This window comes from Mustela nigripes, chromosome 6, assembly GCF_022355385.1.
Source record: "Mustela nigripes isolate SB6536 chromosome 6, MUSNIG.SB6536, whole genome shotgun sequence".
Lineage (NCBI taxonomy): Eukaryota > Metazoa > Chordata > Mammalia > Carnivora > Mustelidae > Mustela > Mustela nigripes.
The window spans coordinates 77894474-77922226 of record NC_081562.1 but is presented as its reverse complement, the minus strand read 5'-3'; the positions used below and the strand labels follow the sequence as shown (position 1 = coordinate 77922226).

Genomic DNA, 27753 nt, shown 5'->3' with positions numbered 1-27753 from the left:
ACTTGTGATCTCTGTCAAATAAATAAATAAAATCTTTAAAAAAAATAATTTTATTTAATAACAATGTAGTCACACATAATTCTTTTCTTTATATGCTAGTGGATTATTATTAGTTCACTGTTAAGTTGCATGAGTTTTATTATGTACCTTAAGCCCAGTGCTCTGCACCCCTGTTCTGTATTAGAAGTAGGGTCTGACATAGCCTACGCCAGTAACTTGGGTTTAGGGAATCTTTCCTTCCAAAATGCCATGCTGGTGTTTAAATACATTTTAGACCACATCAGAAATTTTTACCTCTCATTGATTACTTGGTGAGTGGAACTGAATGTTTATAGGTGAAAAAATTTATGTGAAAGAAACTTCTTCCTATAATTAGTATGATTGAAGATTGGGTATAATACTGAAATATTTATGGATGAATTTATGTCTGGGTTTGCTTCAAAATGATATGTTGGTTAGTGAAGGGGATGTGAAGAGGGATTTTAGGTGAAATAAGAATACCTTTGAATGGATGATCATAGCAGTTAGGAGAGGGGTCCATGGGGATTTATTCTATTCTCTCTATTTCAATATGTTTTTGAGATTTTTTTTAAAATAAAAAAGCTAAAACGTAATTGAACAGAAGATCTTCAGTCGGTGATGCTCCCTTTGTCATTTGGGGGGTTCCTTGGGAGAATTAAGCTCCAATGCATCTAGTCTGAGTAATGAATTAACTTTTCTCTTGTGTAGAATGGTGTTACTTATGTGCTATTCTTGGGAGAATTGAGAAAGTAGTAGTTCTTTTTGTGGTTCCTAGTGAGGAACATTGGCTGAGAAAGACTGGTTGAGGATGCAGAAATATATAATTGTTCAACCTTGTACTGTTGTGTAATTTGATATTTCTTTGCTTTTTAAGTATAAATTTTTAACTTCAGTTTTTGAACATGGTCAAAAACATGTTGTTAACATGTTACCCTATACTAAAAGTGTTGGAAAATGTGGTTCTCTTTTCTGTTAGGTATGGTCTGAATGTACAGCCCATTCAGAGAATGCACCTCGCTGTGGTTGCCTGTGGTGAAAGACTGGAAGAAACTGTAACCATGTTGAAGTCAGCTATCATTTTCAGCATCAGACCTCTTCAGTTCCATATTTTTGCTGAAGATCAACTACATGATAGTTTTAAAGGCATAGTAAGTATTCGAGACTTTGTTAAGACTCTAGAGATGAATATTTAATGATATACTGTCATAGAATGTTGTTTTATTCCTTCATTGAACAAAAATATTTACTCGGTACCTAACTGCCCTCCTAGAGTTGGGCTGCCACTCCATCTAAGAGTCCAGATCTAGGTATAAGAGGAAGGTTTGTTTTCAAAAAGAAGTACATTGTTTAAAGTCCTTTAACAAGCATGGAGGTTTTATTTCATTGACTGTAGATCTAGGATGATTTGACTGAAAGTCCTATGACTTAATTTCATTCCCATCATTGGCTTGGGAGTGCCTCAAACAAAGTGAGCACAAAGATTTTAATTTTGTTTTCAGGGGTGGGAGCTCTAGATTGACGGTATGGAAGGAAGTGGCTTTTTGTTTTGATAAGAAAGTTCATTATTTTGGTTTTGTATTAGTTACAATCAGTTTGGCTATATTGGCAGAAAACCCAAACTAACAGTGTATTAAACAAGATAGAAGTTTATTTCTCTCTCACATAAGAGTAAGCAGTCTGTGGAATATGGTAGCTCTGTGTCTTCAGGGACACTGGCTTCTGTCTTATGACTGAGCCATTTTAATATAAGATGCCTCCTTCATGCTCCAAGGGGTCTACTCACTCTTCAGCTCTCACACCCATATTTTAACCAAATAAGGGAGAAAGGAGTGAAGAAGGCCAATCCTTTCCTACCCTCTGTAAATATTTTCTAGAAGTTGCATCTGACAGTCTTGCGGGTATCCTATTGGTCTAAACTTAATTGTGTAACCATACTGTTACAGCTGTTTGTGAGGGTTAAGAATATTCTCTTTAATCAGGACAGCTATGTAGCCTCCTAAACAATAAAAAAAAATTTACTGTGCAAGAAGAATAGAATAGATATGGGGGAAGAACTTTTAAGAAAAAGAAAAATCACCTAAAATCTCACTACCTTGTGTTCTGAGACAGTAGTAAAGATAATAATAGTGACTCTCCCCCTCCCCATTATCTCAGTTTATCTCTCTCTATACACTAAACTGAGGAATTACTCTTGTCTTAAGAGTTCAGAGAACAGCAACAGATTGCTAGGGAACTGTGGAAACTTTTGGCAGTGTAATAAAAAAATGAAATTATTGTTTCATCTTACACACAGCCTCAGTGTTTTGTTCAAATCTGGCTGAGTGATTACTTGTGTAATATATACTGTATTTAAAAAAATTATGTAATTATTTGCGTGGGGGTAGGGCAGAGAGAGAATGCTCAAGCAGACTTCCCACTGAATGTAGAGTATATTGAGGGAATATCCATCCACATTAAAAATACACAGATAGACAAATATTTTCTAACCAGTTTCATATTGGTCTGATTTTAAGTGTAGACATTTTTTAGTATACACACTCTGGTAATAAAATTAGTGCTTAATTTTTTTGAGTTTAATTTATTCAAGAATTGATAGGATTTATGTATCAGGTAAAGATGAGGTAGATGAACAACATGCAAGGCTTTCAGCTTTGTGATTTTGTGGTGGTTAACTTTCATTGTGCCTCCGATCTTTACCGTGGAGTCTTCCTAGACTATTACTATATTAAATCAAGTTGTTTTAAATTAATTGATTAAATTATTTTAAATTTATACTGAATTATTTATATGAATCATATGGTCTTATAAAATTAATTAAATTATACATCACTATATATTAATTATATATAATTATATATTACTATATATAAAATTTGAATGTAAACAAATGGCGGGAAAGAAGAATCTGATTTTCTCTTAACTGTGTATAGCATAATATCTAATGTCTTTAATTTTTAGCTTTTTAAAATAATCTAGTGGTTTATAATTTTACAGTGAAACTTGCAAATGAAATAATCTAAACTAAGTTTTGTTTTTTTTTAATAGCTTGATAGCTGGTCATTTCTGCAGACATTTAATTATTCATTATACCCAATAACTTTTCCAAGTGAGAATGCAGTGGAATGGAAAAAGCTTTTCAAGCCATGTGCTTCCCAGAGATTATTCTTGCCAGTAAGTTTTTTCTCTAGTGATTTTTTTTCTTTTTCTAATTTTGCTTCTACACACATGAATTAATGAAGAGTTGCATATAAATGAGTTAAATAAACATATACATGTAAATTTTCCCTTTGAACATTAGGGAAAAAACTTTCAATAGAACAAATAAAAGCTACAAAGAAAACATCTGTTAAAAATGAAAAATGTAAGTAATTTCTTTGGAAATACTATTTCTTACATTTTAACTTACTCAGGTGCTATAAACTGTTTTACTTCTAAGAAGAAATTGAGGTTATCAGATGTTACTGGAGCCAGGGGCCTCTTGCCAGCAGAAATTCAGCGGCAATATTACCTTCTTATTACCCACTGCATTTGTAATTTGGGAAGTGAAGTAGATTGTAACATTAAATAGTTGTTTCTATCTTATACCAAGCCACATTACCCTTTACTGGTTATATTTTAACACAGACCCAAATTTAAAGCATGTGAACTCTAAGGGGAATGAGAATGATTTATTCAGTGGAGCTGTTCTTTGGTAGTGTTCTCTGGTGATAAACTCTGATCTTTTTTTTTTTTTTTTTCTTTATTTGACAAAGAGCACACAAGCAGGGGGAGCTGCAGGCAGAGAGAGGGAGAAGCAGGCTCCCCACTGAGCAGGGAGCCTGATGCAGAGCTTGATTTCCCAGGACCCTGGAATGATGACCTGAACCAAAGGCAGATGCTTAACCAACTCAGCCACCCAGGCGCCCCAGATTATTATTATTATTATTTTTAGCTAAAAATATTCAGAAGCAAGGTTATCTGTTCATTTTGAATTGATTTCATCTACATCTATAGTAGTTGAAATAATGAATTTAAGAAGCTCACAAGTTTGTGGAAAGTATATAAATTATAGGGGAAGAAACTTTAGCTCCTTATTATTCTTAAGGGAACAAAGCAATTCTTAGCGTATTAAAATATAGTTTACTGAATCCAGGTCATCAGTAAGATTTAAAGTTATAATTTTGAGGGGCGCCTGGGTGGCTCAGTGGGTTAAAGCCTCTGCCTTTGGCTCGGGTCATGATCTCAGGGTCCTGGGATTGAGAGCCCCGCATTGGGCTCTATGCTTGGCAGGGAGCCTGCTTTCCTCTCTCTCTGCCTGCCTCTCTGCCTGCTTGTGATCTCTCTGTGTCAAATAAATAAAATCTTAAAAAAAAGTTATAATTTTGATCACTGAGTTTGCCTAACTGGTAACTTTGTTTCCATGCATAAAAAATTTGGATCCTAGGATCTTTCTCAGTCTCTGTTGCCGTTGTAAGAGGCACACAAATAAGGGATTAGGATGGGGGAAAAAAAAAGGCCCCAAAAGTTTTAGATACTTCATATAGACTTTGTAAGTTTAAAACACACAAAAAATTTTTTCACCAGAGATAAACTATTCAGCCATTTATTGAATTTCTAGTAAGTGTCACACCTGGGATTTTCGCATCAGTTTGAGAAGGGATTTGAGGCTGCTGTGCATATTGTAACAAAATGTAGCTCTTCCCTCAATAGTTTATAGTCTAGTCAAACAGCAAAGCTGTATATAATAACCGCCTCTCCCCCAAAACAATAATGAGTAATTGGTATTTATAAATGTGCCAAACAGTAGTATGGCCAAATGAGAAAGAGGATGGTTTGGTGTTTCTTGGACTGACAATCTCTAATGCAGTAAACAAATCATGTATTCTCTCTCAGAGTCTCAGTTTCCATGTTTATAAAATGAAAAGATTGGACCAAAAATATCCCAAGTTTACTGCAAACTCTAATAAACTTGGGATTCCAAAGTTCATGCTGAAATTCTAGCTTTAGAGTTTGTTCAGACTTTCTACAGACTTTCTGTTTCTGAGTCTTGATTTCCTTATTTTATTTTATTATTTTTTAAAAATTAACATAGAATGTATTATTTGCCCCAGGGGTACAGGTCTGTAAATCATCAGGCTTACATATTTCACAGCTCTTAATAGCACATACCCTCCCCAATGTCCATAACCCAGCACTGTCCCTCCCCCCCAGCAATCCTCAGTTTGTTTCCAGAGATTAAGAGTCTCTTTTGTCCCTCCCAATCCCATCTTGTTTGTGTCACTCCCAATCCCATCTTGTTTCAATTTTTCCTTCCCTACCCCCCACCAACCCTCCACCCTGCCTCTCAAATTCCTCATATCAGAGAGATCATATGATAATTATCTTTCTCTGATTGACTTAGTTTGCTCAGCATAATACCCACTAGTTCCATCCATGTCCCTATAAATGCAAGATTTCATTTCTTTTGATGGCTGCATAGTATTCCATTGTATATATATACCATATCTGTTCCATTCATCTCTTGATGGACATCTAGGTTCTTTCCATAGTTGGGCTTTTGTGGACATTGCTGATATAAACATTCAGGTGCACGTGCCACTTCAGATCACTACATTTGTATCTTTAGGATAAATAACCAGTAGTGTGATTGCTGGATGGTAGGGTAGCTCTATTTTCAACTTTTTGAGGAACCTCCATCTGTTTTCCAGAGTGGTTGCACCAGCTTGCATTCCCACCAACAGTGTAAGAGGGTTTCCCTTTCTCCGCATCCTCACCAGTATCTGTCATTTCCTGACTTGTTAATTTTAGCCATTCTGACTGTTGTGAGGTGGTATCTCCTTGTGGTTTTGGTTTGTATTCCCTGATGCTGAGTGATGTTGAGCACTTTTTCCTGTGTCTGTTGGCCATCTGGATGTCCTCTTTGCAGAAATGTCTGTTTATGTCTTCTGCACATTTCTTGATTGGATTATTTGTTCTGTGGGTGTTGAGTTTGGTAAGTTCTTTATAAATTTTGGATACTAGCACTTTATCTGATATGTTATTTGTGAATATCTTCTCCCATTCTGTCAGTTATCTTTTGGTTTTGTCGATTTTTTGCTGTGCAAAAGCTTTTGATCTTGATGAAGTCCCAATAGTTCATTTTTGCCCTTGCTTCCCTTGCCTTTGGCGATGTTTCTAGGAGGAAGTTGCTGTGCCTGAGGTCGAAGAGGTTGCTGTAAAACAAAATTTTTATGTTGAATCACTGTAGTATCACATTTTATAAATTGCCTTATTTTCTGTCGAGAATCTGTACTGAATTTCTGGTATATAGTAATGAATGGAACAGATGGGTTTCTTCTTTTCATAGAGCTTATTGTCTGATGTGGGAGGCAGGGATTAAACCAATACAATATGATGTTCAATAAACAAATGTATTACTGAAAAAAATAGTACATGGTGACAGAGACCTAAGGTTACAACCATTTCTCTTTGATTTTGTTCTGTATTATTAACAAGTTTAATTGTTGATGTGATATGAAATTTTCCAGATCATTTAGTGATATAATCTGTTAAATGCCTAAATGAAATTTGAGACACTAAACAAAAATACTTGAAACCTGTCAAACTGCCCTCTATTTCACTGTTAGTTCTGTATCTTTTTAACTAGATTTGAGTAAATTGGTGCTTTATTTTTCTAAGTGATAGTTTTTTTTTTTTTTTTTTACTGAGTTTCTCTTCTTTGAAATAGATTGATGAAAACAACTAATGTAAGCTCTACCAACTCCTTCCTCCAAAAGGGACCATAGAAAAAATGCTGATATGGCTATTACTTAATGTCTGACCTTATGTCTAATCTCCAGTTGGCAGTGGTTCCTAACAGTTAACAGTGTTTTCCAAGTCTGCTAACAGTATAGTAATCTGTAAACACACATTGTTTCGTGGTACAGAAACAGCATGTTGATAAAAAAACAATTTCCCTTACTCTTCTGCCCCCAAAAGAGAGACAGATATACAGACATATACATACGTACCCTTTCACTGGGGTCTTTGAACAAGTGAATCTTCCCTACTCTGGCTCTGCAGTCAAACCACATTTTCCCCCCAGTTTGATATTAAATCAGCTGATGGGGGAATGGGGGTGATTGCAGATTTATAGCTGCTCATTAAGGTGGTGGCTTAACCTTAGCAGAAGGAGGAGGCAACAATTTTGAAAAGGAGAACAAGGAGCAAATGCTTCTCTTTATATTCTTAACTGAAAAGATTTAGTTTAATCTAATAATTGAGTTAGTTCTACTGGTATGCTGATACATGCAGTAAATTTAAATTTGCAGGAGTTGGATTCTAAATTTTGTAGGTAAGACAGAAATAAAAAATTTTCCTTAAAAATCCCTGTAGAAGACCCATTTAGCATGTGTCAGAAGGTAATAATGTAGCCAGTCCTTATTTCTAAACACATCTTGTCCTTACCCTTGCTAAGTATGTGCACATTTACTTTGATTTGTTGGGAGACAGTAAATAAGAAAATAAAACAGCATGGATTCCCGAGCTGGGTGGTCTGTATTGCAGTTTTGGCTCTGTCGTTTACTAGGTAAGACCAAAGGACACAAAGATGCCAGCCATTAGTGTATGGGCCAAGGGAACAAATTCAGAAGATCTTCATTTATATTGGTTTATTTCTGTATTTATTTTAGGAAATTAAGATTCAGGATATAAATTCAGCTAAGTTAATGTTAATTCCCATTATAAGAAACACTCTATCTCTGATCTTTGAGAATATTGCTTTTATTTTATTTATTTTTCTAATTGTTATTATTTAGCTTTTTGTCCTGATTTGTTTTTATAGCTTTTGTTTTCTGAAAGTTCATATAAAGATTAGCATTATTTCTCTACATATACTATTATAAAAAATGACAGATTTAGGAAAGATTACTATAAAAAATTGATGTAAATTAGCTTATCTCGTAGGTATTTATTTTATAATTAAAGCCTCTTATGTTTTATATTAAATAAATAGAATTATAATTAATGCTTCAAATATCTCTTCTAATAGTTAATCCTGAAAGAAGTTGACTCACTATTGTACGTCGACACTGATATCCTTTTTTTACGGCCTGTTGATGATATTTGGTCTTTACTAAAGAAATTTAATTCTACACAAATTGCTGCAATGGCGCCAGAACATGAAGAGCCTCGGATAGGATGGTATAATCGCTTTGCCAGACATCCATATTATGGAAAAACTGGAGTAAACTCTGGAGTTATGTTGATGAACATGACTAGAATGAGAAGAAAGTATTTCAAGGTAAGTCACTGATATAGGTAGTTGATTAACAGTTCTCTACTTTCCTTCCACAAATTGTTTGGTTTCCAATTTAGTTTTGTTTTATTTATTTATTTTTTTTTTTTAAAGATTTTATTTATTTATTTGACAGAGAGAAATCACAAGTAGTCGGAGAGGCAGGCAGAGAGGGAAGCAGGCTCCCTGCTGAGCAGAGAGCCCGATGCGGGACTCGATCCCAGGACCCTGAGATCATGACCTGAGCCGAAGGCAGCGGCTTAACCCACTGAGCCACCCAGGCGCCCCTAGTTTTGTTTTATTAAGAACTTGATGAAACTACTCAGAATTTCCCACTTATTTAGAATAATTGGAAAAAAGTATGTTTTTAGTATTCTATTTATTGGAGCATTATGGCAGATCAAGCCAGATGTCCTGATAATGAAGTAAAATAACAGTGTATTAAGTAGCGAATGTCATCTTTCTAGCTTGATACTCTAGGTCATAGTTGTCATTCTGTAGTTGTGCAACTGTAGAACATCTTGGGGTGACACATAGATGTGAAGAGCTTAAGACTCTGGATCCTGTTGGCCAGGTTTAAGACTCTAGGACTTTGAGTAAGTTTTGAACATCTCTGGTGTTTAGTATTCTCATCTGTGAGATGAGGATGGTAGATAAGATCACTTACATCATAGAACTTTTATAAGGATTGAATTAGAACAGTGACTAACACATTGTAAATGGGAGCTGTTTGGGGCTATTAAAAAAAAAAAAAAATTCTTGAGGCACCTGGGTGGCCCAGTTGGTTAAGTGTCTGCCTTCAGCTTAGGTCATGCTCTCAGAGTCTTGGGATCCAGCCCTGTGTTGGGCTCCCTGCTCAGAGGGAAGCCTGCGTCTCCCTTTCTCTCTGCCCCTCTCTCCTGCTGTGTGCTCTCTCCTTTTCTCCCTCTCTCAAATAAATAAAATCTTTAAAAAAAAAAATATTATTGCATGTTTTTTATCTCTCAAATTGTGGGGCCAGTGGAAGAATCAGGCTATCTAGATTCTCTGTGCATTCTGAACACAGGAGTATGTTGTATGGCTTACCAATTTTATGTTGATGAGTTTTATGTCATTGTAGTTTGTGGGCACTGGAGTCAAACTGTCTTTATGTTTAACCTTGTCACCTGTGCATTTATTTAACCAATAGCCAGTTAACTTTAAATGTCAGTTCTGTCAACTGAAAAAATAGATGATAAATGGACTTGGGTAGGTTATCAGTTTAAAGGAGATCCTTTTAAAATACTTAGCACATCTCTTCAACAGATGGTGCTGGGAAAGCTGGACCACTTTCTCATACTATACACAAAAATAACCTCAAAATACACTTGATCTTAGCCAAAAGGCCGAGAAGCGATAAAAATAATCTCAAAATAGATTAAAGATCTAAATGGGAGACCTAAAACCATAAAAATCATAGAAGAGAGAACAGGTAGTAATTTTTGACATCAGCTGTAGCAACATTTTTCTAGATAAGTCTCTTGAGGCAACGAAGACAAAAGCAAAAATAAACTATTAGGACTACATCAAAATAAAAAACCTTCTGCACGGCAAAGGAAAATCACCAAAACTAAAAGACAACCTACTGAATGTGAGAAGATATTTGCAAATGACATATAGAATAGTTAGTATCCAAAATATATAAAGAGCTTACAGCACCCAAAAAGCAAATAATTGAAACAAAAAATGGGCAGAAGACATGAACAGATAGTATTCCAAAGAAGACATCCAGATGGCAAACAGACACAGGAAAAGATGTTCAACGTCACTCATTATCAGGGAAATGCAAATCAAAACTATAAAAATACGACTTCATACCTGTCAGAATGGCTAAAATCAAAAACAACAAGAAACAAGTGTTGGTGAGGGTTTGGAGAAAAAGGAACCCTTGTCCAGTGTTGGTAGGAATGCAAACTGGTGCAGCCACTATGGAAAACAGTAGGAGATGCCTCAAAAAAGTTAAAAATAGAATTACAGTGTGATACAGTAACTTCACTATTGGGTATTTTCCCAAAAAATAGAAAAACACTAATTCAGAAAGACACATGAACCCCTATGTTTATCACAGCATTATTTATAAGAAGCATAAAATTATGGAAGCAAGCAACCCAAGTGTCCACTGATGAATGAATAAAGAAGATGTGGTTATATACCACATATATACCTACATATACACATATACATGGTGGACTATTACTCAACCATAAAAAGGAATGAAATCTTGCCATTTTCAATAACATGGGTGAAGCCAGATGAATGCTAAGTGAAATAAGAGAAAGACAAATTCTGTATGATTTCATTCTTATATGGAATTTAAGGAAACAAGTGAACAAATAAAGAGACAAATGAAGAAACAGACTCTTGACTATAGAGAACAAACTGATTGTTACCAGAGGGTTTGTGGGTGCAGAAATGCATGGAATAGGTGATGGGGATTAAAGAGCACACTTAGGATGAGCACTGACTAATGTATAGAATTGTTGAATCACTATATTGAATACTTGAAACTAATATAACGTGTGATTATTACATTGGAATTAAAATGAGAAATGAAAATAAAATGCTTAGTGCAGAGCATGGCATGTGGTACGCGCTTAAATGTTAGCTAAATACATTGGCTTCTTAGATACCTGTATAGACTTGCTGTTTATCCCTTTAAATCTGGTTGGGGCTATATTAAACATTAAGGAGTATTATATCTTTGATGATATGAGAAAATATGTGTATGTGTACATATGCATATATATTTATCAGATATTTTTCTTATGGCTTCTGGTAGCCCAGACTTCACACTGTTATTCATTACTCCTCTTGTGTATCTTATTTAAATCTTGGCCTCATTTAGAGTTGTTTCCTTGATTCATCTTTGGTGTAGGCATAATAACTGCTCGTAGCCTTGCCCACACCTTGATGTTTCAGTGTTAGGACTGTTTGTACCATCATTCTTATTTTCTGTAGATTTAGTAAGCCTAGTTTTTTTGTTGTTGTTTTAGCCTTCTCATTTTCTTGATGAAATCTTGATTTTATTTCAGTTTTGTGTGCTTTTCAATTTTGAATGCTTTAATGAGGCTAGTGTAACCTCTACTCTTGATTCACAACATTTCTTCAACTACCCAATTGTTACCCTATATTGTTAATATAGCTTGAGTTGTACTAAATAAAACTGGCATAATAACATGAATTCCTCCTATTCTGATTGTTAGCCTATGCACAGTAATATTATACCAGAAGATGGTGCTGTAAGATTACCTGCTAAGGGATAATATGACTTCTCAGTAACTCTTCATTTGAAATTCATAGAATTATGAGAAGTTTACTGTTGCAAAGAACCTTAGAGATAATGTAGTATAACACCATTATTTTTTAAACATTTCAAAATTATAACTCTGTAGTTCAAATCTGTGACTGTCTTTTACTTATTTAAATGTCACTCCTAAATACTGCAATGTTTTCTCCCCCTTCTTTTTTTTGTGTGTGTCATGGCATGTTCTAAAATCAACTAGAGCTGTAGATATGGGAGTTGAAATCATTTCTAAACTTTGAACTTTGTTTTCATTTGTGTGTAATTAGACTTAATGAAGAAGACTATGAGAGGCATGATTATATTATACATTAATTCAGTAGGTGCAGTTTTCTTTACACCTACTATCCCTGTGTTCCAAATAATCCTGTTCTTGCCCAGTGGGAGCAACACAGATTTGCTTTATTTTCAAATATTACTATATTTATGATTGCTAAGGTGTTTCCATAAAATTTATTTTGATTCCTTTTTTCATATATATGTCTTTGTTTTTCCTGATTGTTTTCCAGACTGTATCTGTAACAAACATTGCCTTGTTTTTTCCTACTAATTCTATAATTTTTGGCTCTAGTAATATAACTGATTACTTATAGTAACTTTCTAAACTGTTTCTTACACATCTGTGAATGTTGACGCATGGTTCTTACTGCATGAAAAGCTGTAAGACTACCAGTGGCCATATTTTAAATTCTTAATTTGCTTTTCTGTCACCCAGTCCCTATCATTCATGACTGTTAATTTCAAACTGATGTATAAAAGTTGTATACATCACAAATTAAAATAGTAAAAATTCTACTTTTTTGTTGTTTCTCGTTATGCTGGGATCATGACCTGAGCTGAGGCAGTTGCTTAACCAACTGAGCCACCCAGGTGCCCCTTGTTATTTATTTTTAAAATACACTTAACCGTGGGGCTCAAACCCACAACCCTGAGATCAAGAGTCACATGCTCTACTGATAAGCCAGCCAGGCACCCCAAATAAGGCATCTTGAGGGTCCTTTTCTTGAATATTTGGTGTGTACTCTGTTTACATCCTGCTATATATTACTTTGTAATCTTTGTTTTCTCTACCTACTGAGAGCAGAATGTGTGTTTTGTACAACTTTGTATTGGGAATATTTAGGGTGGGATATGACATGAGTAGCAACTTAATAGATAATTACTGGCAGAGGATAGATGGAAGTTTTAGAAACTGGGCCCTTAGTGAGTTCTTTTTGGAAAGAGATGGGGCACCTAGGTGGCTCAGTGGGTTAAAGCCTCTGCCTTCGGCTCAGGTCATGATCTCAGGGTCTTGGGATCGAGCCCTGCATGGGGCTCTCTGCTCTGCGGGGAGCCTGCTTCCCCTCTCTCTCTGCCTGCCTCTCTGCCTACTTGTGATCTCTGTCTGTCAAATAAATAAATAAAATCTTTAAAAAAAAATATTGGAAAGAGAACATTTCCATGTCCATGAAGTAGACATGGTGGTTATTTTTACATATTTGCAAAATGTATGTCATGAGGACTTTTACTCTATTATATATATAGCTTATGAGAACAGAGTATCAATGGACATCTTACTAACAAGGATAGAACTTTTCAGAGATTAGGGCAATAACTGATCTTTGGAAACTGACGAGTTCCCAGTATCTACACTGTTGGAACATGCTATGAATAGCTATCTATCAGTTTTATACTTATGTAAAGATAGACTCATAATGATAATTTTCAAAAGCATACATTATTCTAAAGTAAAATTAATTGACCTTAATATGTGTACATTTTGGTGGCAGGTTTGCTAAAATTAGTAAATTAGAGCTACACTTTCCTTTTTAAAAATTACAAAATGGGGGCACCTGGCTGACTCAGTCAGAGGAATATGTGACTTGATATTGGGGTTGTGAGTTCAGGCTCCACATTGGGTATAGAGTTTACCTAAATAAATGAATAAACTTAAAAAAATTAAAGAATTGCAGAATGATATTAGGCTTATAAAAATTTAAATAATTCATTGTATGTAGAATAAAAGAGAAAAGTCTCCCCTTACATACCACTCTTCTCAGTTTCATTTCTTTGCCCAAATGATATTACAAACTTTACTATACATTTTTAAGACCCATTAGGAAAATGTTTTGAAACAGATGTACATGTACATAAGCACTTAAATAGAAATAGTTTTATACATCTTCAGTTTGCTATTTTAACTTAGTAAATATATAATTGACTGGTTTTTATGTCAGTACAGAGTCTGTCACACTTTTAATGTGTATATGAGATAGCAGAGAATGGATGGTTTGGTTTTATTATTTGTGTGTACTAGTATGAGCATGTAGTTATATGGCTGGAATATATCATATTTTAACTTATACTTTCCTGACTATACTGTCAGTTTGGAAAAATTCTATTTTCATTTATTTTTTATTTTTATTTTTTAAAGATTTTATATGTTTATTTGACAGGCAGAGATCACAAGTAGGCAGAGGCAGGCAGAGAGAGAGAAGGGGAAGCAGGCTGCCTGAGCGGAGAGCCTGATGTGGGGCTCAGTCTGGGATCATGACCCGAGCTGAAGGCAGAGGCTTTTAACCCACTGAGCCACCCAGGGGTCCCTATATTTTCATTTAATTTTTGGCCATTTGTTTTCTCTTTTGTGAATGGCTGTTTGCCCATACTCCTTGACCATTTCTCTACTTAAAAAAATTTTTTTCTAGGGGCGCCTGGGTGGCTCAGTGGGTTAAGCCGCTGCCTTTGGCTCAGGTCATGATTTCAGGGTCCTGGGATCGAGCCCCACATTGGGCTCTCTGCTCAGCAGGGAGCCTGCTTCCTCCTCTCTCTCTGTCTGCCTCTCTGCCTACTTGTGATCTCTGGCTGTCAACTAAATAAATAAAAATCTTTAAAAAAAAATTTTTGTTTTCTATAACCTGAACTCTTTTTATATGTAATGACTCTTTTTAAAAAAATTTTATTTAAATTGAATTTAGTTAACATATAGTGTGTTATTAGTTTCAGAGGTAGAATTTAGTGATTCATCAGTTGCATTAACCCAGTGCTCATTACATCAAGTGCCTTCCTTATTGCCCATCACCCAGTTACTCCATTCTCCCACCCTTCTCCCCTCCGTCAACCCTCAGTTTGTTCCCTATAGTTAAGAGTCTCTTATGGTTTGTCTCCCTCTTTTTTATCTTACCCCCTCCCATATGTTCATCTGTTTTAAAATTTCGTGTATAAGTGAAACCATACGGTATTTGTCTTTGTCTGACTTATTTCACTTAGCGTAATACACTCGCTCCATCGATGTAATTGCAAATGGCAAGATCTCACTATTTTTGATGGATGAGTACTATTCTCTCGTAGATGTATACCACATCTTCTTTATTCATTCATCTGCCGATGGACATCTGGACTCTTTCCATAGTTTGGCTATTGTGGACATTGCTGCTCTAAATGTTGGGGTGCAGGTGCCCCTTCAAATCACTTTTTGTATCCTTTGGGTAAATGCCTAGTAGTGCAATTACTGGATCGTAGGGTACTTCTATCTTTACCTTTTTGAGGAGCCTCCACACTGTTTTCCGAGTGGCTGCACCAGCTTGCATTCCCATCAGTTTGCATTCTGCATTAGTATAAGAGGGTTCCCCTTTCTTCACAACCTTGCCAACACCTGTTGTTTCCTGAGTTGTTAATTTTAGCCATTCTGATGGGTATGAGGTGTTGGTATCTCATTGTGGTTTTGATGTGTATTTCCCTGATGTCAAGTGATGTTGAACATCTTGTGGCCATTTGTACGTTGTCTTTGGAGAAATGTCTGTACATGTCTTCTGCCCATTTCTGGACTGGATTATTTGTATTTTTGGGTGTTGAGTTTGGTAAGTTCTTTATGAGATTTTGAATACGAGTCCTTTATCTGACATGTCATTTGTGAATATCTTTTCCCATTCTGTAGGTTGCCTTTTAAAGGTTTTGTTGATTGTTTGTTTTGTTGTGCAGAAGCTTTTTATCCTGATGTAGCCCCAATGGTTCATTTTTGCTTTTGTTTCCCTTGCCTCTGGAGACATGCCTCGTAGGAAGTTATGGCAGCTGGGGTCAAAGAGGTTGTTGCCTGTGTTCTCCTCTAGGGGTTTGATGGGTTCCTGTCTCACATTTAAGTCTTTCATCCATTTTGAATTTATTTTTCTGTATGGTGTAAGAAAGTGGTCCAGTTTCATTCTTCTGCTTGTGGCTGTCCAGTGTTCCCAACACCATTTGTTGAAGAGACTGTCTTGTTTCCATTGGACATTCTTTCCTGCTTTGTCAAAGATTAGTTGGCCATAGAGTTGAGGGTTCATTTCTGGGTTCTCTATTCTGTTCCATTGATCTGTGCGTCTATTTTTGTGCCGGTACCGTATTGTATTGGTGACTTTAGCTTTGTCATATAGCTTGAAGTCTGGAATTGTGAAGCCTACAGCTTTGATTTTCTTTTTCAACATTTGGCTACTTGGGGTCTTTTGTGGTTCCATAAAAATTTTAGGACTGTTTGTTCTAGCTCTGAAAATACTGGTGGTATTTTGATAGGGATTGCATTAAATGATTGCTTTGGGCCGTATAGACATTTTAACAGTGCTTGTTCTTCCAGCGCATGAGCTTGGAACATGTTTTCATTTCTTTGTGTCTTCCTTAATTTCCTCCTTCATCCATCCTTCCCTCTTCCTTTCTTCCTTCCTGTCCTTCCTCAGTTCCTTCCTTCCCTCTTTCCTTCCTCTCTCTGTTTCTTTCTCTCTTTTTTCTTTCTTTCTTCTTTCTGTTCTTCCTCAGTTCGTTCGTTCATTCGTTCCTTCCTTCCTTCCTTTCAGAATTTTTACTTATTTATTTGACAGAGAGAACAAAGCAGGCGGAGTAGCCAAGAGAGGCAGAAGGAGAAGCTGACTCTCTGCCAAGCAAGGAGCCCCTTGCAGGGCTTGATCCCAGGACCCAGGGATCATGATCTGAGCCTAAGGCAGTTGCTTAACCAACTGAGCCACCTAGGAGCCCCCCTAACCTTCTTTCATCAGTGTCCTGTAGTTTTCAGATATAGATCTTTTATCTCTTTGGTTAGGTTTATGCCTAGATATCTTACTGGTTTTGGTGCAATTGCAAATGGGATTCATTCTTTGATTTCTCTCTCTGCTGCTTCATTATTGGTATATAGAAATGCAACAGACGTCTGTGCATTGATACTATAACCTGCAACTTTGCTGACTTCCTGTATCAGTTCTAGCAGTTTTTTTGCTTGTCTTTTGGGTTTTCATGTCTGTGAAGAATGAAAGTTTGATGTCTTTTATAATGCTTCTTTTCTAAACTCATTTCTTACCATATTTCATTGGTTCTCTTGGATATTTTAGGTTATATAATTGCATTTAAAGCTAGTGTTATTGCTTCTCATCCAAAATTTTTGTAGTAGGACTTTTTCTTTAACATCTAAGGATTGTTTCACCCCTTTGATTTTTTTTTCCTAAGACTGCACTAGACCTTGTAATTTGATCCTTCGTTGATTTTTTTTTATTAATTATTTTTCTTAACATATAATGTATTATTTGCCCCAGGGGTACAGGTCTGTGAATCTTCAGGCTTACACATTTCACAGCACTCACCATATCACATACTCTCCAAATGTTCATAATCATTTTTTTCTTTGAATATGTACATTTATATATATATTTTTATATATTTATATTTATTATATTTGAATGGAAAAAATTCAATGAAGATTTGAACATGGCATGGTACAAGAGGTCCACCGGCCCTGTCTGTTGAATGTGTTGGTTGTCTTTGTCCTTGTACAATTCAGAGTTCCCTTTTCAGATGCTAAGAATATTTAGTTAACATGCTAAATGACTTATTTCAGTGTTGTCCTTTCCATAAAGTATCTTCTTATTATTTCCTTAGGTAAAACTTCCTTCAGTTATTTTCCAGAGTGTTTTGGTGTTCTGAGAAACTTCACACAAGAGTAATAAAATTATAGCAGATAATATTTAGTTTAAATATATAGCTTTTTCCCCTTTGGAATTCTCTCTTTTCTTTTTCTTTCTTAAAAGATAGATTGTTTATATTCCCATTGTGTTTATTATGTATCCTAGAATAGCATATAACAGTGTCTTTCAGACTGTGTATGAAGGATCAGTTTTTTTGTTTTTTTAAAAGATTTTATTTATTTGTTTGACAAAGAGAGATCACAAGTAGATAGAGAGGTAGGCAGAAAGAAAGAGAGAGAGACAGGGATGCAGGCTCCCTGCTGAGCAGAGAGCCCGATGCAGGACTCGATCCTAGGACCCTGAGATCATGACCTGAGCCGAAGGCAGCGGCTTAACCCACTGAGCCACCCAGGCGCCTCTCAGTTTTGTTTTTTAAATTTAGTTTTTCCATGAGGCAATGCTTTTGTAAAAATGATATGTTACTAGAAAAATATTAGATTAAATAGACATAACATTCTGTTGAGTTGCTGTAAAGGTTTCTAAATGTTATTCTTAATTTCTGTACTTAACATTGTGAAGCATTTTATTTTATTTTTTTTAAAAATTTTATTTATTTATTTGACAGAGATCACAAGTAGGCAGAGAGGCAGGCAGAGAGAGAGAGGAAAAGAAGCAGGTCTCCTGCTGGGCAGAGAGCTGGATGCAGGGCTCCATCCCAGGACCCTGGGATCATGACCTGAGCCTAAAGCAGTGGCTTTAACCCACTGAGCCACCCGGGTACCCCATTGTGAAGGATTTTTAAAATTCACTGTGCACACTGAAAACTGTGCGTTGAGGAATATTGGGTTAAGTCTGAAGAGTTTAAGAATCAAATTAATTGGAAAGACTTAGTATTCAGCTCCACTCCTTCTCATATTTACAAGATTCAGACCCTCTTTCAACTTGGTTGTTTCCTTGGGTATTTGACTTTGTGTCTTAAAATAATGAACTTTGAGCAACTTTATAGAGGTTGAAAAGGCACCTGATGAAATTCATAATCTGTTTTTGATTTACTGGTTTCAAATTGATCTCTTTGAAATGTCAATTATGAAAGATTGGCTAATCAGTCTAAGAGTGATAGTGATCCTGGTAACAATAATAGCTAACACTGAGATGTGTCATGTGCCAAGTACTGTCCAAGTACTTTGTATGTTAACAGGTTGAATCCACAATAACTGTGATATAGACCTATATACTATGTCTAGACATATGACATAGGTACTAAAACAATCTGATCTGCGTTTTAGGATGAGATCATGGTCATAGTACTTAAAACTATCATCTACAAAGTACTTAAAACTATCACCTAGTTTTTCTTTCCCAGTCTTTCCTGACTTTTATTAGTTTTATTACTTCTACATGCAGCTTCAGATACCTTCTTTTATTATCTTTCCTACTCCCAAATGGACAGTCCTATTTACATTAGAGTCACTTGGTTTTATAACAGAAGAAGTTTGCATTTCTTCTTGTTGCTCTGTGATACTGAGGGAAGAATGGGGAACTGCCATTGTGCTGCCATATGAACCATGGAGGCCTGAAGATCTTCTCAATGTATTTACCAACAGAATGACATGACAACTGTACGGCTGCGATGGGGAGATATACTTATGCCATTGCTTAAAAAATACAAACTTAACATCACATGGGGGGATCAAGATCTGTTGAATATCATCTTTTTTCATAATCCAGGTAATCATTTAAGTTTCTTTAATTCTTCCCATTTGTAAAAAATCATAGGTATTATTTAGTAAATAAAGAAACACATTTAATTTTGGCTTATATTTGTGATTATCACTATGTTTAAGACAGAGTAGAACTTCTTTAAAAACTTTTCTTAATATTGTTTTTGTAGGAAAGGATCTAAATTTTAAACATTTTTCACTATTTTAAATCTTTTCCTGTAAGAGCTGTGTGTTTAAAATTTTTGCAGAATGTTAATTCTGTGGAATTAGGGTTATTTGCTTCATTGTTTTATTTTTCTTCACATAGAAAGCCTTTTTGTTTTTCCATGTCAATGGAATTATCGACCAGATCATTGTATATATGGAAGCAATTGCCAGGAAGCAGAAGAAGAAGGAATCTTTATTCTTCATGGGAACAGAGGTGTTTACCACGATGATAAACAACCAGCATTTAGAGCCATTTATGAAGCACTGAGAAATGTAAGAATGTGTTTTTTTCTGTCTATGTTGAAATTCTTACAAACTTAGAGTATTTGCAAGAATAAACAAAGAATTTCCATATCCTTTACTCATGTTCATTAGTTATTAACATTTTACCTCATTTGATTTATCATCAGTTCTCTTTCAGTATAGATATGTTTTGTTCTCAACCATCTGAATGTAAGTTGCACACATCATGCTCTTTTACTCCTTGAAGATTTTAATGTTTTCAGTAAGAACAGGGATGTTCTCTTATTAAGCACAGTACAGGTATCAACTCAGGAAATTTCATATTGATACAGTACTTTGATGTATATTCTCTTTTGATATAGAACAGTTTCTCAGTTTTTGTCTTTTATGACATTGGCATTTTTGGAGAATAGAGCCTCTTTATCTTTTTTCTTACTAGAATATTCTTAATATTCGCCTGTCTATTTCCTTATGATTAGGTTCAGAGTATTCCCTCCTGGTCAGAGTACTGTGTAAGCCCTGTGAGCTTCTCAGGGTATCACATTCATAGTCACCTTTGTCTACCTGCCTTTCATGGGTGATGCTGCTTTTGATCACTCATGAAAAATGTTGTTCAGTTTCTCCACTATGTAGTTGTTTTTCTTCTTGTGAGCAGTCTGTGGGGAGACTCTTTAAAATCCTATAAATATCCTCCTCTTCAGAATTTCTGTGCTACATTTAGCATCCATTGTTGATTCTTGTTTAAACCAGTCTTTACTATGGTAGTTGCAAATTGCTGACTGTCCAGGCATAGTTGTCCTTCTCTGTACAATTTTGGCACTAAGCATTCTCCTGTAAGGAAGAGCCATCCCCTTTTGCCAATTTATTGATCCATACATTATTAGTAAGAAATCATTGATAGGTATTTTTTCTTGATGATTTATAATGCATTATTGGTGTTGATGCTTAAGTTGTTTCCAGTTTGGCCATTAGAGTCCCTTTTGCCAAACTCGTGTGCCCATCTGACATATTCCCTTCACTATTTTGGGTACCTCCTCATTATCTTTTTCAAAAAATATGCTAGGCTCGACTTGTTTTACCTTCCTTGTCCTACCCTGAAATTACCTCTCTGTCATAGGAGCTCTGGTTTCTTTTAGAGGGCTCAGGGTGCTGGGCATGCTTATTGCTATAAGGTTGTCTTCACTTCTGAGCCCTTTCAGTGACAGGTAGGAAATATAAATACACAGCACACACACAACTTATACACACAATCATGTAGTTACACTGATGCCTCCAGTTCTGTTTCCCCAGAGTTCTTCCTGCTTTCTCTTACTCTGTTTTCATGTTTTATCGCCTTCCGCATTTAGAATCCTGACTCATAAAATGAAACACTTCCTCATTTGTGTAATCCTACAGTACATTTAAAATAATTTCAGAAATGGTCTAATCTTTGCTAAAAACCAACCTACTAAGAAAAGTTAAGGATTTGTTCCCATTATCTACCTGCCCCTTCCCCCCTCACCATGAGGGCATGTACTCAGTATTGTGTTCAGCAGTTACTTGGATTAGTTTTTTTTTTTTTTAAAGATTTTATTTATTTATTTGACAGAGAGAGATCACAAGTAGACCGAGAGGCAGGCAGAGAGAGAGAGAGGGAAGCAGGCTCCCTGCTGAGCAGAGAGCCCAAGGCGGGCCTCGATCCCAGGACCCTGAGATCATGACCTGAGCCGAAGGCAGCGGCTTAGCCACTGAGCCACCCAGGCGCCCTGGATTAGTTTTTTTATCCTGCTTCTCATTGTGGTTATTTTATTAATTTGGAATACAGCTGGGTTTGTTTGTTTCAGTATGCTTTCAGTTTTAAAAAGTTTCTTCTCCTCCATCTTTATTGGTTCAACTTTAATTTGATAGGGTAAATGTTAGTATATTTCAAAAACTGAAAACTAAATAAGGGTTTACTCAGGGGTATCACTTTTTATTCACCCTTTCCACCCCAAATACCCTACACCATAGGTTACTGATTTCATTGTTTTCTAATTGATCCTTCCTGTAGAGATGACAGAGATATGTATATTTTGTAATCCACCTTTTCTTACACAAAGATAGCATATTGTTTATATTATTTACTCTTTTTTATTGTTTTTCACTTAAAATAGTCCAGAAATTCATGGATTTAAAATCACTTCCTCTTTTTTTAAAATTTTAATTCCAGTGTAGTTACCATACAGTGTTATATTAGTTTCAGGTTACAATATATAGTGATTCAGGGGCACCTGGGTGGCTCAGTGGGTTAAAGCCTCTGCCTTCAGCTCAGGTCATGATCTCAGGGTCCTGGGATTGAGCCCCCATGGGGCTCTCTGCTCGGCAGGGAGCCTGCTTCCTCCTCTTCTCTGCCTGCCTCTCTGCCTACTTGTGATCTCTGTCTGTCAAATAAATAAATAACATTTTTAAAACAAACAAACAAACAAAAAATATAGTGATTCAACAATTCTCTACATCACCCCATGCTCATCATGATAAGTGTACTCCTTAATCTCCATAGCTTGCTTCATCTATTCCCCTTCCCCTTCTTTATTTTTTTTTTTTAAACAGCTATATTTGTACTGCATTTTGTGTATATACCAGAGTTAATTCAAGCAGTCCCTTAGTTTGAATATTTGGTAGTTTCCAAAATTGTGAACTGTGAATTCTAAATAATGCAGCAATGCATAACCTTGCCATATGTATATTTGTATTGATGGGATGTATCTTTAGGGTAAGTTGCTGCAAGTGGAATTATGGATTGAAGATATTGCCGATTTCCCCTACAGAGGGATTGTTTGAATTCCTGCCCATAATTTATGAGGAGGCCTATTCCCCAATAGCCTCATCAATGGAGTGTATTTTCAAGCTTTTAAAATGTAGCCATTCTGATAACTGAGAAATGGAATCTTAGTTTAGTTTTTGTTTGTTTACGATTTTATTTATTTATTTGACAGAGACAGACACATCAAAAGTGGGAATACAAGCAGGGGGAGTGGGAGAGAGAGAAGCAGGCCTCCTGCGGAGCAGAGCCCCATTCAGGGCTCGATCCCAGGACCCTGGGATCATGACCTGAGCTGAAGGCAGACACCCAATGACTGAGCCACCCAGGTGCCCCTCAGTTTTTTGTTTTTTGTTTTTTTTAGTTTAGTTTTAATTTGCCTTTCTCTTATAAATTAAGTGAACATCATTTTATATATTTAAGGGACATTTTTTATCTTTTTTTTGGTGAATTTTCTTTCAAATCTTGTACCTATCCTGTAGGTTTTTAAAATGATTTTATTGATGTATAATTTATATCTCACAAAGTTCACTCATTTAAAGTGTATAATTTAGTGGATTTTAACGTATTTTAAGAGTTGTGCAACCATCACCATGAGAGTTTTTTTGGTCTTTACTTCCCCTCTTTGTATAATGGGGACATTAGTCCTTTATTTGTGATATCTGCTGGAAGAGTTTTCTCCTAGTTCTACTTTGTTTATAGCATTTTTTGCCATTAAGAATTTGGTTTTTAGGGGCGCCTGCATGGCTCAGTTGGTTAAGCCTCTGCTTTCAGCTCAGGTCATGATCTCAGGGTCCTGGGATCGAGCCCCACATCAGGCTCTCTGCTTAGTGGGGAGCCTGCTTCCTCCTCTCTCTCTGCCTGCCTCTCTGCTTACTTGTGATCTCTCTCTGTCAAATAAATAGATAAAATCTTTTAAAAAAAAAAAAAAAGAACACCCATTTGTTTAAAAGTCTATCTTTAACCCAAATATTTGAGATATGGACTTTATTATATACTAAAGTTCCATTTCTAGTTTCTGAATTTTCTTTTTTGTTCCACTGGTTTGTCTAATTGTGCACTAATGTCACACTATTTTAGTTATAAAGGCATTGTGGTAATACTATGTTTTAATATCTGTTAAGGTTACTCCCTCTTCAGAGCCTGTTCTCAGTGTTTTCCTAGCTATTGCGTATTTACTTTTCCACAAATTTTAATTCATTAAACTAAAAAAACAAATATTAACTCATTAACTCAAAAAGCTTTTTATTGGGAATGGATCAGTTTCTTTCTTTCTTTTTTTTTTTTTTAAATTTTTATTTCTTTTCGGTGTTAATAGTATTCATTGTTTTTGTACCATACCCAGTGCTCCATGCAATCTGTGCCCTCTTCAATACCCACCACTTGGTTCCCCCAACCTCCCACCCCCCGCCCCTTTAGAACCCTCAGATTGTTTTTCAGAGTCCATAGTCTCTCATGGTTCACTTCCCCTTCCAATTTCCTTCAATTCCCTTCTCCTCTCCATCCCCCCATGTCCTCCATGCTATTTGTTATCTCCACAAATAAGTGAAACCATATGATAATTGACTCTCTCTGCTTGACTTATTTCACTCAACATAAGCTCTTCCAGTCCTGTCCATGTTGCTACAAAAGTTGGGTATTCATCCTTTCTGATGGGAGGCATAATACTCCACAGTGTATATGGACCACATCTTCCTTAGGGAATGGATCAGTTTCTTATGTTAACTTAGGAGCTGCTAATGTTTTGATGGTGATGTTTTGATGGTGTTGAGACATCTTAATGAAGAACAAGGTGCATCGGGGTGCCTGGGTGGCTCAGTGGGTTAGGCATCTGCCTTTGGCTTGGGTTATGATCCCAGAGTCCGAGGATCGAGTCCCACATCAAGCTCTCTGCTTGGTGGGGAGTCTGCTTCTTCCTCTGCCCCTCATCCCACTCGTGCTTTCACTCTTTCTTTCAAATAAATAAATAAAATTAAGAAAAAAAAGAACAAGAGGTATCCTTCCATTTGTTCTTTCAGAAATGTTCAATAGATTTCTTCATTCAGATTTTGAACACATCTTAAGTTTATGCTTAGGTATTTTATCTTCTTTGTTGCCTTTGTAAATTGGGTTTCCTCATTTAAGCATCTGCTTTATATTGAGTTTGAGAAAATTATACTGCCCCTTTTCCTCCCTTGCCCCAGATACCTCTAGTTTGATGCCTGAACCAGGTCTCCATGAGTATGTTGGGGACCAAACTTGGAGCAAGTCCAAATGAAGATTGGATTTATGATTTATGATTTTGCTTAATGAGCAAAGTTAACTGCTTAATGCAGTTAATTCACTGATACCTGGGGAGAAATATATGTGACCATTTGTCTCTCATGCAGATGTGTACTTTGTTCTGTTAGACTGTGCCTAATCTTATGTGGATGTGAAGACAGAACATAAGTAAATAATAGGAGTGCTAGTTTAAGTGTGGAGGTCAGGAAAAGAGCTGATTGCCTCTGTTTTTTAGATTCTTAGTCTTTTTATTGCTAATGACTGGTCTAGTAGAGCTTCATTAATAGAAATGAGGATGAAAATACTTCACTGTAATCCATTATGACAGAGGCTATACTGGAACTATAAGAGAGTTTTGTTTGCCTTGAAGTGCCAGGGAAAGCCTTGTGCCTCACTCAAAGGAGGCCTTTAAAGTGGGCCTTGAAAAAATGAAACAAGTTGGGATCGGGAGGGAGCCAAACCATAAGAGACTCTAAATCTCACAAAACAAACTGAGGGTTGCTGGGGGGAGAGGGAGTATGGGCGGTTGGGATATGGACCTTGGGGAGGGTATGTGCTATGGTGAGTGCTGTGAAGTGGGTAAGCCTGATGATTCACAGACCTGTACCCCTGGGGCTAACAATACATGATATGTTAATAAAAAAAAATAATAAAGTAGCCTTGAATGAGGAAGAGTTTTCCAGGAGCAGGGACTATCTGGGCAGAGTGCTGCCTGAGTAAAAAGCTCGGGGGTTTTCAGCACAAAAACACTTTTTTCATGAAAAGTCCATGGAGAGGTCAGGTGTGGAGCTGTTCAGGAGTGGAGTGCTGGGTGAAGGTAGGGAGTGACTGGGCTGGGATCAGTGTGGTGAGGATATGCTGTGTCAAGGTGATGGTCTGCAATGATAAGGAATTGAAGTTTTTTCCTGGAAATCAGTGTTTCTCAAACTTGGTGGTAAGCAAAGTGCTAATGGCATTGTGGGCTATCATTTTGTGCATTATTTGCTAAGTTTCTTCTGTAAACATGACAGATGAAGTTTCTGTATAATCAATTTATCATGATACAGCTACTCACTAAAGAATTCTAAAATTTAGTGTTTATGTTCATTTTAATGTAGCAGACTTTATGATGCCCCCAGAAATCAATTTTGTATATTAATGCTTTATCACGGGTTATCAAATGAGAAGTACTTTTGGTGTTCTGAGACTGCAGAATATAAAAGAAATGCATTCTTATAAAAATATGCTATCTTTGTTTCCTTTGAGCATTAAAGAATCCATTATTAAGGGATTAAATTTCACTAGTTTTATTTGATCTTTGATCTCTGATAAGTATATACTTTTAAAAAGGTGACTAATAGTTTTAAGCTGACTAATTACACTTGATTTGAACAAAAATCCGTTAAAATAATTTCAAGTACTGAACTGATAATTTGTTTGGTTTGAATCTGTATTAACTATAGCTGTATCTTTCCATTTTTCGATTTAATGAAGTTAATCAGTCTTTTATGTAAGTGCTCTTTGTTAGTGTTTTTATCTTCCCTTATCTATAATTCAATGAGAAGTGTAATTTTTAAAAGCAATGTATTCAGACAAGGGTATTTATGCAAGTTTCAGACAGAAGCTTAGTCATAGCCATTGAACGCAATGAACAATATGAATTAAAAAGGATATGAACCATCTTTAAAATGTAAATGCATGGCTGTGCCTTCCAGCAAATCAAGTTTTACAGTCCATACATATTTGTTAAATATTAGTTGTTGAGTGAATAAAAATATTAAGATTAAAATTGCAAATGTAAAATGGGAACAAAACATTTTATTGCTCTATAAGGTATTTTCTGCTTCATGTATTTCATTCTGAATTACATTTCTTGGTGGTTCTGTGTTAACTTTGATTTACTTCATATCCTGCTTATATTTGCATAACTATCTCTGCAAGGGAGTTGTCCTGAGTGTTTCCCTCTGTGCTTTGGTCTTTCCCCTCTTGTCCATGGGGGACATATTCCAAGCCCCCCAGTGGATGTCTGAAACTACAGATAGTACTGAACCCTGTATGTACTATGTTTTTTTCCTATACGTACATAACTTTGATAAAGTTTAATTTATAACTTAGACACATAAGAGATTAAGGAATAATACCCAATAATCAAGTAGAATAGTTATAACAATATATTGTAATAAAAGTTTTGTGAATGTGGTTTCTCTCAGGATAGTTTATTGTCCTATATGTACCCTTCTTGATGATGTGAGATGATAAAATGCCTCTGTGAGGAGATGAAGATAGGTGCATGGTAGGCATTGTAACATAGCGTTAGGTTATCGTAGACCTTGTGACAGTATGTTAGGAGGAGGATCATCTGCTCCCAGACTGCAGTTGGCCGCAGGGAAAGTGAAATTGTGGTTTAGGGTGTAATGTTGTACCTTCTTGCATATAGTTGGCTCTCAGCATTTATTGGATTGCACTGCCATTCTGCCTTATTTTTAAAACATGTATTCTTTGAAAATGCCTCAGATTATCTAATTGTAGTCATCTTAACCTCAATACTTATTTGCTGCCTTTCAACTGACAGTTTTATGTGTAAAGCATGACCTTCTTAAAAGTTTGTGCACTGTGCCAGTGAAGGAGTGATTAACTGTATCAGGAAAGGCTTCCCAGAAGTACTGACATCTGAACTGAGCTATGACGATGAGTACCAGGCAGAGAAGGAGAAGTCAAAATCAGTCAGGCAAACCATACAGGGTGGAAAAAGGCCTCCAGTGAGGTAAGGCCACATGTGGCCTCTGGGAAGGGGAGCACCTAGATGCAAGTTATGTCCTGCACAGCTCTGCAGCGCTGCAGATTTGTGAATGCCAGAATGTGCCATGACTTCAGGCTCTATTTATATGGGTGGCAATTTTGGTAATTTATCATCTTGTCCCTGAAAGGTCAAATTTGTTGTGTTATACGGTGGACTAAAAGAGCACTAATTCATGAGGCACTGTTTTTATTTCAGAAAAACCTTCTTCAAAATACTTTTTAAATTATTTACTTAAGTAATCTACACCCAACATGGGGCTCAAACTCATGAC

General features: G+C 36.1%; 1 protein-coding gene and 1 pseudogene across 2 annotated transcripts in view; one reads left to right on the top strand and one right to left on the bottom strand.

Annotated features, from left to right (window-relative positions):
* GXYLT1 (glucoside xylosyltransferase 1) overlaps positions 1–27753 on the top strand; it is a 54167-nt gene that overhangs the window by 18739 nt on the left and 7675 nt on the right. For both annotated transcript variants that reach the window (XM_059402908.1, XM_059402907.1), the window contains 5 exons: positions 998–1169; positions 3067–3192; positions 8030–8281; positions 19096–19219; positions 19520–19692. In XM_059402908.1, the coding sequence (XP_059258891.1) occupies positions 998–1169; positions 3067–3192; positions 8030–8281; positions 19096–19219; positions 19520–19692 (847 nt within the window). The remainder of the gene's footprint in view (positions 1–997; positions 1170–3066; positions 3193–8029; positions 8282–19095; positions 19220–19519; positions 19693–27753) is intronic.
* On the bottom strand, positions 9535–9651 carry LOC132020929 (U2 spliceosomal RNA; annotated as a pseudogene).